The sequence below is a fragment of the Leptonychotes weddellii genome, chromosome 3, assembly GCF_054177405.1.
Source record: "Leptonychotes weddellii isolate Sample4059 chromosome 3, ASM5417740v2, whole genome shotgun sequence".
Lineage (NCBI taxonomy): Eukaryota > Metazoa > Chordata > Mammalia > Carnivora > Phocidae > Leptonychotes > Leptonychotes weddellii.
This window is the reverse complement of record NC_138371.1, coordinates 43,221,404-43,235,621: the sequence shown is the minus strand read 5'-3', so window position 1 is coordinate 43,235,621 and position 14,218 is coordinate 43,221,404. Positions and strand designations below refer to the sequence as shown.

Below are 14,218 nucleotides of genomic sequence, written 5' to 3'. Positions count from 1 at the left end.
GGTGGGGAGTGGTAAGAGTGTGGTGATGAATAAGATCCTGCAGGGGATGTGTAGAACAAGAAATGCAGTGAACCAAGACAAAGACTTGGATAATCCTAACATGGTGGGGGTAGATTAGGAAGCAAAGCCTCAAAAGGAAACAAATTTTCTGCTTTCCTTCCTTTCCCAACCACCCAAGGAGCAGCCGGTCCTGGCTGGGAATCTTTTCTTATCTTTTCAGATAGGAAAAGGCAGCACTGGGGGTGGGAGTGGAGATGAAGCCTGCTAGGCCAAGTAAATCTCCCTCATTAATAGCTGAAAGAGGAGAGGCAGGAGAGAGTCAGACAAAAAAAGCAATGGCAATACTGTAGGGTTTAGTGGATTAAAGCCCGTAGAGTAACGGAGAGTAGGAAAAAGGGGTTTGCAGAAGGGTTTCCATGAGTTATGACCGGAATCCATCTTGATGTTGAGAGATAAAAATTTGAAATTTCTCTTAACATTATTTTGGAGTAATGAGACTGTGCTTTTGTGTGTGCAGAGACAAAGCCAAGTGGAGTCCTAGTTGGATAACGGTTATTGAAGGAACTGTTGGATAGGTACTAGGAGAACTAAGAGAGTGTCAGAAATTAGTGTCACACAAATGTACTATTACTACTGTACTAAACTAATAGTAGTAAAAGTATTGATGGCAACAAGTACTGTTCAATTCTATGGGTAGGTGCTATCGTCCTTCCCATTTTATAGATAAGAAAACCGAGGCACACAATATGCCCAGGGTCACAGAACTAGTACCAAATGAATTCAGGAATTGAACTCAGGCATTTGAATTTACAGAAACCAATGGAATCAAGCTTCTAATGAAAGGACAGCATTGGTAGAGGGTAAAATTCAAAGTCAAATTCTTTTTTACCAGCTAATATTTTATTTCGTCTATAAGAAAGTGATTATACTTAATGCAGATATATTATTATCTGGTTCTTTTAAGTTGGGGAATTGTTATAAGGTAGTTAAAGAGCAGTGTCATTGGACTGGGGGATAGGCAGAGCTTTTCCTCCATAGAATAAAATATGCTTCTCCCTCTCCCATGCACGCAGTACCTTGGCACACTGTGGATCCTGCATAAGTGCTGGCTGAATTACTATGCACTGTAATAAATTCCCTCACTTTGCAAGGTGCTAGGTAGCTGACTGCTCAAGCATGACTACTCTGGTAAAAAAAAAAAGCTTGCATTTATTTATTTATTTACTTTTATTTATTTGAGAGAGAGCGAGTGTACGCGGGTGCATGCATTCGAGGGGGAGGAAGGGGTAGATGGAGAGGGAGAAGCAGACTCCCTGCTGAGCAGGGAGCCCAATGAGGGGCTCTATCCCAGGACCCTGGGACCATGACCTGAGCTGAAGGCAGTCACCCAACTGACTGAGCCACCCAGGTGTCCCAAGATGCCTGCATTTATAACCCAGAGTACTTTTTTAAAAGTATTTTAAAAAGATTTTATTTATTTATTTGACAGAGCGCTAGAGAGCACAAGTAGGCAGAGGGGCAGGCAGAGGGAGAGGGAGAAGCAGGCTCTCTGCTGAGCAGGAAGCTCCACGTGGGGCTCAATCCCAGGACCCTGAGATCATGAACTCAGCCGAAGGCAGATGCTTAATGACTGAGCCACCCAGGTGCCCCTGTAACCCAGAGTGCCTTAAGGCACTGAGTTAGTCTGGTTCATTGTCTCCTAATAGAAATGAGGTTCGGAGTTCACTCAATTTCGGTATTGCCGAAATACACATAGATGTTGCTATTGCTTTGGATTCTTCCTTTTCCTGTTGTTCTTCCTCCCTTCTTCTGGTCTGTTGGATCTCTGTCCTGGATCAGAAGTTGGGGAGTGGGAGGGCTCCCTAAAACTAAACTTTCATCTAAGTTTAAACCTCCACACTCTTCTGCCCTTCTTGTCTGGATGGATTTCCAAGGGGATTGGTTATCAGGCTTTTAAGGAATAAAAGCCCCTTTGAGTTTATGCCTCTTAGGTGCATCTGGAACACAGTGAGGGGAAAGGTACATTTGTATTTTTGTGTTTTTGTGTAGGATCACCTGTCTCACGTGGTAATTTCCTTTAGACTAGACAAGTGCTGGGCCGTGGTTTGGGAAACATGGGCAAGGTTTTGCTGCATATTTTTTAGATTAATTTAAGAATCAAAATATATAATGCAATTAAGTACTATAAATTCAAACTAGACATTTCATTTCTCCTTATATACATATTCCTTCACAGGATTAATTAAAAGCTATGAGATTAATGTGCATTGTGATTGAGTTTTAATAGCTACTTTGGGAAAATAATCCAAAATTACTGTTCTAGTACTTGTAAGTTGTTAAGGTCTATACAATGCATTTATACTCTCAGTCTTGTTCACCAAATTCTTCAGCACATGGTACACAATATAGGAAAGTCACGTCCCTGGGCAAAGTTTACTCATCATTTCAACTCCATTCAACATTTTATTGATGGCTCACTCTGCCTGGCAAGGTGGTAGGACCACAGAATATAAAGAAAGAGGTCAGGGATCCTGCTCTCAAGTCTCTCAGTCGAACTGTCAGGAGCCTGGACGCCGTGAAACACACCAAAAGCAGCATGTCCAGAGAGGCCTTACTTCAATGGTGCACATTCCTTCTTCCAACTCTAAAATGATATTTCTACCCAAATGTCTTAAATCAGTGATAGTTATTCGAAATCACACAACGTCAGCTAACAAACTATAATAAGGTTTCGACTAGTTCGACTTGATTTAAAACTATTACTGCCAATTCTTTGCTTTGCCGATCCTTCAACTTCGGCTTTAACACAACTCGCCTGGAAGAGGCTGTGCTAGCATTCTGGAAGTTTATAATTAAGTTCAGTGTGTGTGGGAGAGTGGGGGGGGGGGGGGACGACCATTAATTATAGAGTTCCGTTTGTGAGAGCCTGCCAGGGTTTCAAGGAGCAGAAACCGAGAGGCGAATAAAGCTTTCCTCACTTCTAAACCAAAGTCGCAGGGGAGTTCCCGGCGCGACCGGGGAGCGTGGGGTGCCCTTGGACGGTGAGCGGGTTGGGATGCTCGGCCACCCCTTCATCCACCACTAGCCCTCTGGAGCTGGGTCGGAGGCCCTCGTCCGACAGCGCGGCAGCTGCCGGGGACTCTGAGGGACCGTGGCTTCGGCACAGGCACCTCGCTCCCGGGACAGGAGGCGACACCGCGCACGGAAGTGCGCTCAGCTCTCCCCAGTCGCAGGACGACTCTCCTCCTTCACTTCCTCCTGCGCGGCGGCCCGGCCTCCCGGGCCGGCCCCTCCCCCTTCACCGCCTCCTCCCGCCGCCAGCCGCCGCACTCAGACGGGGGGGTGCGGCGCTCACCCGCGCAGTCCCCAGCCCGAGCCCAAGCGCTGAGCGGCAGAGCTGGAGGGAGGCAAGGGGCCGCCGGCGCTGCTGTCCCCGCCCCGCGCGCCCTGCGCCCCACTTCCCGGGCGGCCGCTCGGCAGCTCAGCCCTCCTGCCTCCTCCGGCGCTGTCCGGGACTCGCCGCGAAGCGAGTGACGGGCAAGTTTCGGCGTGCGAAGGCGGCGGCGGCGGGCCGCGGACACCGTGCGCTCCGGGAGGGGTGGCCGCGACTCCGGCCTCGGCGCGCCGCGCGCACTTCGGCGATGTCTTCTCCGCCGCGCCGGCGGCTACGCCTTCGCCCTTGCCGCCTCCTGTTCCTTCTTCCCGGATTCCTGCTGCCTCTTTGCGGCGCCTTCAACCTCGACGTGGACAGTCCTGCCGAATACTCAGGCCCCGAAGGAAGTTACTTCGGCTTCGCGGTGGATTTCTTCGTGCCCAGCGCGTCCTCGTAAGTGGCCGCACTTGGAAGGGGAATCAGCCCCCTCCCCCACCGCGCGCACCCACCCTCTGTTTCCCGAGGGAGAGTCTCCGGGAGGGATCCCGGCGTTTGTCTGTCTGTGTCCCCCACCCCCACTGGGGGGTTTAGGTTCTGGGTGGATGAAATATCTGGGGAAGTGAACCCCCGCGGCCCCCACCACCTCCCCTCAGTTCCCCTCTCTCCTCTCCTCAAGAGAAACAGCTTTGAGGCAGACTTGTGCTTAAAATTCGGGGGAAGTGGGAAAGCAACAAAGGCTGGTCCCGCCGGACTCCGCGCCGCCTCCGCTGGTGTCCCGGACTTGGACCGTCTCATTTCCGAACTTCTTTTTCTCGGGTACCAGTTCGCCTTCCCCGTAGCCTGTCTGCTTCACAGACTTAGACACCAGTCCCTTTCGCTCTCCCTGCACGAGCCCTCCCCCACACTTTCCGCCTCTCTGATTCTGTTTCTCATTTACTCCTTTTACAGACTTTCTGATGACTAAAAGGACCAGACTGTCGTAGTGGATTCATTGTGTCTTATCTCTGGTACTGACAGACCTTTGCACATGTGAGGGTGAACAGATGAATTGAGTGTGTCATGTGTTCTTTTTATAGTGATTCATTATTTAGGTCATTGTTCAGAAAGAACAAGGGTGTTTGCTGAGTTTTCATTCACTCTAGGTCATTTGAATACTGCAGTATTTAAGAATTCAGTTACGTTTTCAAATTGCCAGCGTTTCGCGTTGCAGAAGGCCGTCAGGATTTGAAACAGAGTTAATGTCATTATTGGATTCAAAGTTGTCTCTGACTTTACTGAACGCTGACCTCATTGTCACCACCTCACCCCCATATTAGCGTTAGAAATACTGATTTAATAAATGTTCACTAGATGTCTTCTGAGGTTTAAATCTTGTTTTCAAGAGGCAAACTTTTCTTAGGGCTCTTTACAAGCTCTTAGAAATAGTAACTTTTTTTCCCCTTCTATATTTTCTCTATATTGAAGGTATTATTTTTGAGGGGGTGAGGGAGGCTAATTTTGATGGTCAGTACTTGGATAGGACCATTTTTCCAACTCATTCGTGCCTAATTTGACGATGATCTAAATATTATTTCATGACTGTTAGAAGGTTCAGCAGGATTTATTCTTATCGTGCAAGTATTGATTACCATTCATTTTGGTGACAACCTTTGCAGCAGTAAATTGGTTGGAAGCAGTTAGTGGAAACTAGACATTGTTTTATGTAGTGAACTCAGTTTTGTTTGTTGTCTCCAGTTTCAGTGCTTTCTCTTGAGCACAAATTTTCCAGAATGATAAAAAAATAATTGTTAACTTGGGCAACATTTTCTACCTTGTCATTTGACTTAATCATTTTGTCAGTTTTATCTGTTATTTAAAAGGTTTTTTGTTTCCAGATTTTTTTTTTTTTTTTTAGATTTTATTTATTTATTTGACAGAGAGAGAGACAGCGAGAGAGGGAACACAAGCAGGGGGACTGGGAGAGTGAGAAGCAGGCTCCCTGCGGGGGCTGGATCCCAGGACCCTGGGGTCATGACCTGAGCCGAAGGCAGATGCTTAATGACGGAGCCACCCAGGCGCCCCTGTTTCCAGATATTTTTAAGTGTGTGCCTTTATGGTACAGATTTTAGTTCTCAGGGGTGCTCTTTTAGATTTAATTAATTAATTAAGAAATTCTAATAGTTTTAAAAATATGTATTGTCCTTTGTCAAGAGTTGGTACTTAAATTAGCAAGAGTTAACACTTAAATACTTCATAGTTGATGGAATGTTTTGCAAATGGTGGGAGTAATTCTGTGGCAATCCTCTGAGTTTAGTAGTATAAAGGTAACGACAAGATGATAAACCTTAAGTGTTGTTACTATGGAAAATGCAGTAATATCGAACGGTTGGCATGAGATGTTGACTATTTTTGATTACAAGGCTGGATGGCTAATCTTTGACTAATCATTATAGTCATCAAATATATTATGAACCCACAGGTTACATGACCTCTCATGTGGGCCTTCAATGGTAAGGTAAAATTGAGTTGGGTTTGGTTCCATATAATATTTTGAAATGTTCATCAGTGACTTTGTTACTGGTAGACAAGTGAGCTCGTTAGCCTACCTTAAAAAATTTACATCAATTTTGAGACTTTAAAAAAAATACATAGAAACAGATTTCTAATTACTGAACTTTTCAGATTTAACGAAGATTAATGTAAAATTATGCTTAATTTTGTAAAAGATGCCTTTAAATTTAACAAGTATTGGAATCCAAGGTATATGAGGATGCCGTTTCTATTAGCAGCTGCATTTATTGTTGTTGTTCCTTGGTGTGATTATAAACTTCTAAAAGAAAAAAGAAAAAAAATGTTTGCTAATTAAAGATTCCTTTCTCCTGAAGGAAGAATGCCTGGATTAATGCGGAAGCAACAGTAATGAAGTCTTCTCCTTTCTCTTCTGGTTTCTTTTGGTGTCTAAATACCCACAGCAGGGGGGCTCCTGGGTGGCTCAGTCAGTTGAGCGCCCAAACTGATCCCAGGGTCGTGAGATTGAGCTGTGCTGGGCTCTGAGCTCAGCACAGGAGTCTGCTTGGGATTCGGTCTCTCCCTCTCCCCCTGCCCCTCCCCCTGCTCCTTTGCATGCTCTCTCTCTCTCTCTCTCTAAAATAAATAAAAATTAAATTAAAAAAGATAAATAAGTACCCACAGCAATTATTTTAGATCTCACTTTGTTGTTATTAAAAATTGGTATTGAATTATTTCCATATTGTTGTGAAAAGTAATGAATCACTGTTTATTAAAGAAAAGGAAAAATAAATTAAGGAAAAATATTAAGGTGAGTCCTCAAGAAAATCCCTCCAGTAATGAGTCCTAGGTTTAAAGTGAAAAGTCACAAAAATTGTGATTTAGAAATTATGAAAAAAAAAGTTAGCATTCCATAACTTTTTTCTTGTATGCATTAATTTACAGTGACTATATTGCCAAACTTACATAAAATTTATTTATTTATTTATTTATTTTTAAAAGATTTTATTTATTTATTTATTTGAGAGAAAGAGAGAGAAACAGCATGAGAGGGGAGAGGGTCTGAGGGAGAAGCAGGCTCCCCGCTGAGCCGGGAGCCCGATGTGGGACTCGATCCCAGGACTCCGGGATCATGACCTGAGCCGAAGGCAGTCGCCTAACCAACTGAGCCACCCCGGCGCCCCAAACTTACATAAAATTTAAAGATCATATATAGGCCATGAAATAGAGTCACATTTATCTTATGGAGAATAATTGGAAAAATTAAAAATTGTACCCCAGGTTTAATTATAATAATGATATCTTATGTTGGTTAGCCTATTTTATAAATTACAAAGCACTTTTACTTATGTACTTATGATATCTCACTTCACTCTATAGCACAAACCACCAGGGGAAGTAGGGAAGCGGATAAACTCATTCTTATGGATGAGAACACTGAGGCCAGAGAGTTTTCAGTCTTTTTTTTTTTTTTAAGATTTTAAAAATTTACTTGAGAGAGAGCTTGGCAGAGGGAGAAGCATGCTCCCTGCTCAGCATGTGGGGCTCGATCCCAGGACCCTGGGATCATGACCTGAGCCAAAGGCAGATGCTTAACTGGCTGAGCCACCCAGGCACCTCGGGTTTTCAATCTTTATTTGTTTGGGTGGATTGGTGTGGGGAAGGGGGCAAGGTGGGATCAAAAGACAGGGTATGAAATTTAAATTCCATTTAATTTTTCTGTTCAAATTTTAATTTTTAAGAAGAAAGTAATTGGATGATTTTCTTATTTATTCTTCAAATATAAGTTATATGGTTCTCATTTTACATCTGTATTTATTTTTAAATAATGCTATAATGAGCAACACTGGATTAGAATTCTTGCCTTTTTCCCTATTAAACACTAATGAATCCTGGGGCCCTTGGGTGGCTCAGTCAGTTAAGGATCAGCCTCTTGATTTCAGGTCATGATCTCAGAGTGGAGAGATTGAGGCCCCAGTTGGGCTCCCAGCTCAGAGGGGAGTCTGCTTCTCACCTCCCTCTCCCTCTGCCCCTCCGTACACTCGCTCTCTCTCTCAAATAAATAAAAAAATCTTAAAAAAAAAAAAAACGCTAATGAAGACTTATTTACAGTTCATGTTCCTGTGACCCCAAGGACAAGGTGAGGGTGAGTGTGCCCTTGTCACAGAAGGTCTTGCAGAACATTTGGTAGTTCTCCATCATAACTTCCTGTTTGCAGCACCTGGAGAGCTTTTAAAATAAAAGTGCTTCCCTGGCAGCATCTTGGATTTAAAAATAGAGCTCCAACTTCATATTCCAACAGCTTGTGGATCATTTCTCCTTGACTAGCCCATCTTACCTCAACTAAAAATGAGCTCTTTTTCACCAAGTGGGGTCAGTTGCACCTTTGTTTCTATTAATGGTGCCATCATTTTTTCTGTTGCCCTGGAAATAATTTCATATTCCTCCCTCTCATTTTCTATTTTTCTTTGTCTCTCCTCCTGTACTCCGCTAATATTAGTCAGTGATTAGTCACCAGACGGAAGGTCCTAGAAATTCTTGGTTGTTAATGTTTCTTGCATTCATCTCTGCTTTCCATTGCGACTTCAGCCTCCTTATTTCAGCACGGTCCTAAGAGTGGTCTGTGGCACTCAGATCCTCATCACTTTGCCCATCATTTGGCTCTTAGATCTTAAGTGTTCCTAATAGTTTTATCTTTCTGAAACATCTTTTTGATCTGGTATTCTACTAAAATTTCTTCAGCAGTGCTCCCGTGGCTAGAGAGAAACTCCAGACTGCTTTACTCGGATGAAGACCATTTCAATCTGTCACAATCCGCATGTCCTTTTCAACGTTCATGCGCTATTTCTCCCCCTCACCGTTGTAACCATCTTCATAACCCTTTACAAGGTGATGCAAGCTCATTTTTGTGAACTTAGTGTGGATCTGGCTATATTGGTTCTTTATTCTTATCATAAATAATATACATATATAGACTACAGCCTTATTATTTAAAAAGCAAACTCTGTTGATTTCTCCTGATTAAGACCCAGGGTTTATAAGACCTTATAAAAGAAAACAGAAAATGTATAGAATTTACAGTCACTGTGCCTGTTTTACATCATATAAATGTTGACTCTGTAGCATTTTTTTTTTTTTTTAATGAAAAGTAAATCTGAGACTGGAATTACAGCTCTGAAAAAACATTCGTGCCGTGCTATTTTATACTCATTTTTCATATATGTATGATAATTTTTCAAAAGTTGCTTTTGATGAAGCCTCATTCATTGGTCTGCCCAGAGTCAGCCAACTATATTAAACATGCTTTATCTTGGAGAAGTCAGTGCTGAAAGCAGCCAAATAACTTAGTTCATTTGGAGGGTTTAAAAAAAGGACTTGTCATTGTTTGGCTGGTTGCCTCTCCTTGGTACTGAAGGTCACATTCCCTGAAGCAACTGCCCTTAAAGTATACTTTGGATAGGAAGTGCATCTGAAGGGCATCCTCCTGGTTGGTTTCTCTGATCCTCTTGTCTCTCTCACTTCCTCTTCCTTCTCCCTTCTCATCTCCCCTTTTTTTCTTTTCCCCGCTTCTCCTCTACCTCGCTTCCCTCTTCTTTCCATCCTCTGCCCCCCAACATTCTCCCTGACTTTCTCCCCACTTCCTCTACCTCTTTCTTCTACTCCTCCTCCTTCCTCCCCCAGCACACACTCTGCCCTTTATCTTTTAGAATTTATTGGCATAATGTTAATTAATAGTGTGCTCATGTATGTAAACCTCAATGTTGAAATCATATAATGGAAATGTCTCAAGTCATTGGAGAAGAATGGTGAGGATGAGGATCCTGATACTGTTCATGGGTAAACTTTTTGGAGGGAGATGGAATCTAGCAGGAGAAAGCTGTAGGCATATGAAACTAAGTTGCTCAGCTTCAGATTTTTGCTGCTAAGCAGTGAAATCTCTTGTCAGCCTCAAGTAACCCTGTGTATCTTCCCCAGCTCCTCACCATTGTCAGGAAATGTTGCAAGTACCCCATTTGGTACTCTTCTTCCTTTTTTTCTCTTGAGATTTAAGTTAATTAATGGTCCTTTGAGGAAACAGGGCAAGTACCCCATTTGGTACTCTTCTTCCTTTTTTTCTCTTGCATTTAAGTTAATTAATGGTCCTTTGAGGAAACAGGGGGAAAAAAAGCCCTTTGAAAACAGATTTTGACTATTATATTTCCTACTTTATTAGAGTGTTTTATTAATTGTTGTTTTTAATTTCAGTGCCATCATCTTGTATTTTTATGATGCTTTCAGATTTTTCTGTTGTCTACTATCCACATTCAGAAATTTTTGAAAGTAATTATAGTGGACATTATTATATAGAAGAGGAAACTGAGGCTCAGAGATTTAGAAGTGATTTTCTGAATTAATTTATATTGGGTGATTGTAATCTATAGTATCAGACTGTCTGTTAGTGTTGCTTATCTTGCAAATTTTTTTCAGCGCTGTAACTTCTCTTATCCTAACTAAGCTGTTGTAGACATTAATTCTTAGATGAACTTAAAGTAATAGTTACTTAATTTTTATAAAGCATTTTATTAACAGACTGTTCTGTTACTGTGGCAGAAATAAAATTCACCTTCCGAATACACATCAACAGGCTTTTGTTTTCTGTGATATGTGTTGCTTTTATATTCTTTAATTTTGTCAAATATCCTCTTTTATCATCCTATACCCTATTCTCTACAAATATTTAATTTTTCCTCTATACAACTCCCTCTTAGGACTTAACATTTATCTAAGGTAGTTTACTTTTTCTGTCTTTCCATTTTTCTCTTTTATAAACTTTCTGTAATACTGTTTAAAAGTAACTTAAATATCATGTTGACACTTTGGACAAAGCACTTTTATTCCTCAGTTTCCCCCCCCCACTCATTAACATAGCATTTACAAATTGACAATGCTCACACATTCCTTTTATATTATTCTACCATTTCTGTGGCATTTCACCAATGTGCAAGACTGCACATGAAGGTACGCTTAGGAAAACATGATGAACACCCATATTAGTACATCTAATTACTATCATTTCTATGCCTACAATGTGCAAATGGTCTGATGAAAAGCAGCAGCCTTGTTCCTGATCCTGTTCCTTATCCAAGGAAGGCGAGCTTTGTGTTGCCAGTGGAGTGCAGTTTTCATTCAGAACCCTCCTACTGTGTCCTTTTTCTGTCTTTGCCTAAGTCCACATCCACTAGTAACTTCCCAGCCCTCTCTCTGTCTTATAGTGCCCAAGTAAAGAAAGTATCTGAAACTCAAGATTAAGAAGAGATATGTTACATAAATTATTTTAAGGGTAATTTAAATAATTGGATGTTTAATAGAGGATGATTTCTGCATTCTCAAGGGGTTGGTGATAGTGGAAATGGCCTATTTATACATGGCTATTTTAAGATTGAGACCTGTAACTATCCAATTTACTTACTACTTACCTGTCAATTTAAAAAACTTTTCTTGGGGCGCCTTGGTGGCTCAGTTGGTTAAGCATCTGCCTTTGGCGCAGGTCATGATCCCAAGGTCCTGGATTGAGCCCCTCATCAGGCTCCCTGCTCAGCAGGGAGTCTGCTTCTCCCTCCACCCCCACCCCCCACCCCCCGCTCATGCTCTCGCTCTCTCTGTCTCAAATAAATAAATAAAATCTTAAAAAAAATTAAAAAAGTAAAAAACTTTTCTTGAGTGTTGGTTATGTGGCAAACACAAAGATAAATTAGAGTCCCCCACTTTCAAGGAAGCAATTTATTATAAGGTAGGAAGAATAAGCTTTGAAAAAAAAATTATAAAAGATTCTGTAACATGCACTGTGATGACGGTCCAGAAATGAGTTTTGCTTGTAGATTTCTAGGCAAATTCTGAGAACCACCTTTTCTGTCCTCATCTGGAACCTGGCTATTATCCGTAGCACTGAAATCATATGCATACCTGCGCTTGTATTATGCTTATTAGGACTATTGCAGGATTTGATCCCATGTCTTTTCAGGTATAGACCTTGAAAAGTACACTTGTCTGAAATATTCTTTTTCCCTGTCATGGACTCAAAAATCATTTTATCCAGATGAATGGGGGAAGTCTTATGATTTTTGTGGCCAAATTTTGACCCGTTGAAATGGAAAATTTCATACATATATATGTAATTTAGCTGTTCCCCAGCTCTACTGCAGTAAGGAGAGGATGACAACGCTTAGTGCTCTCTTATTCATGGGGGGTAAGGGCTCTCTTACTCGGGACCTTATTTTATTTTTCCTGCTGAATGAAAACTCAGTTGGCTATGATGAGAAAGAGCCAGCATTGATGTTTTACTGATGCCAAATATGACTGCATAAAGCTTTATTAAACAGGGTGTGGTTCGGTTGGGAGTTTTGCCTTTATTTTGAGTATGGAGTTTTAAGATAAATATCAGAAAGCAGGATTCCTGTAACCCAGCCATTCATGCAGCCAGCTCTTGACTAGTTTAAGTATGATTTAGCAAATACCACCCAGAAGAAATGAAATTGAAATTGATAAATAAAGGTTAAAATGAGTGCATCCCATATTAAAATGTGTTCATAACTTTACAAAAAAGTGAAAGGCAATTAAGTATTTTCTTTGCTAGAATTTAAGTGACTGTTAATAAGGAAATGAAATAATGGTGATAGCATTTATTTAGGGCCTTCTGTGTATAACTATATCCTGTTTTCTTTTATACTTAAATCAATTTCTTCTCATTCTCTTTTACTCTTTGCTCTTTCTCTACCTGACTCCTAAATGCCCTTGCTCCTCAGAGCTCGCTCTTTGGCCCTCTTCTTTCTGAAGCTTCTCTCTGTGTGAACCCATCTACTCTAAGTTCACATTCTCAGTACATTATCTCTAAGGCAAAACTCTCTTCAGAGCTCCTGACTAGCAATTAGGTGTCTCGCAGATGTTTCTGACTGACATTGAGAACTGAATTCTTGGTTTTCCTGTAATCTGCCTTCTGCTTCCCTATTCTTGAAGCTTTTTTTGTTCAGGAAATGGTTCTCCTATTCATGCACTCCTGAAGGAAACCTAGGTGACATTTTTAATCTTCCCTTTCCCCCTTAAGCGATCCCTGTTCATTCTGCCCTCAGATATTTCCCAGGTCTCCGCACCTATCTCTTTCTCCATCTGCCCTCCCAATCTAGGTCACTATCATCTCAAAGCTGCGAAATCTCTTGCTTTCCTTGTTCCATTTTGCTCCCTTCCCTCCTTAATCCTATTCCCAGAAGGCACCAAATTTAGTTTTCTTTTTAGATTGTGTCATCCTTTTGCTTAAAAAAAAAAAAAAAAATCCAAGGCTTCAGATGGACCTTATGATAAAATCCAAAGTTTTACCCTATCTGAATTGCTCTGCTTAATTTAGCTCTTGCCAAGCTTCCCACCTTTATCTTCTGTCACTCTCAGCTTGCTCTCTTGCCTCAGCCACACCTCTTTTCTTGAAACTCTTGGAGACTCTTTCTTGCCTAGGGTCTTTGTCCCACTACCTGGGGTGCTCCCATCTACCACTTCATGCCACTCTCTAATCCCACCTTTCTCCCCTTGCCCCTGACCGCTGACACACAAACACTACTTGGTGACCTTCTAATCCTTTACATCTCGGTTTATTTAGAAATAAATTTCCTTGCTACTTTATCTAAATGAGGTCTCTCTTCATTCTTTACAGAAAACTTCCTTAGACTTCTCTTTATCTAAAGGAGGTCTTTCCCCTCCATTCCTTAAAGATAACTTTTCTTTATCTAAAGAAGGTTTCCTCTCCCTATTTCCAAATAATCTCTCTCAGCCAATTGTTGGTTTCCTTCAGAACACTTGTAACCATGACTCATTTCCCTGGTTATATTCTTCCCAAATGGAATGTAAACTCCACCAAGAGCAGGAACCAAGGTTGTGTTATTCATCTTGGTGCCTCCAGTGCCCAGCACTGTGCTTTATGTAGAGCAGACACTCAATCCATTTCTTTCTCTGAATGAATAGGAAAAAAACTAAAGAAAAAGTCTCTTTTGCTTAAAAATTTAACTCCTGATTATTTTGTCTTCTGCTCATTTTATCCTGATAAGAAATTGAATACTGATCCTATTCTTTGGCCAGGGACTGATTAATTCTCTGAAGAGAGAAATCTGTTAGTCACTTAAAATGAAATAGAACAGTTCTGAAACAAGTTTTCCAAAAGGAAAAATATTAATATTTAGAATTGCCATACTTTATTTTTTTTAAGATTTTATTTATTTGACAGAAAGAGAGCACAAGCAAGGGGAGTGGCAGGCAGAGGGAGAGGGAGAAGCAGGCTCCCCGCTGAGCAGGGAGCCCTACGTGAGGCTCAATCCCAGGACCCCAGGATCATGACCT

General features: G+C 41.6%; 1 protein-coding gene across 2 annotated transcripts in view; it reads left to right on the top strand.

The window, feature by feature from the left end:
- The first annotated feature begins 3,331 nt into the window (after nucleotides 1-3,331).
- Nucleotides 3,332-14,218, top strand: part of ITGAV (integrin subunit alpha V) — a 94,211-nt gene continuing 83,324 nt past the window's right edge. For both annotated transcript variants that reach the window (XM_081814019.1, XM_081814018.1), the window contains exon 1: nucleotides 3,332-3,826. In XM_081814019.1, the coding sequence (XP_081670145.1) occupies nucleotides 3,642-3,826 (185 nt within the window). In that variant the 5' untranslated portion in view covers nucleotides 3,332-3,641. The remainder of the gene's footprint in view (nucleotides 3,827-14,218) is intronic.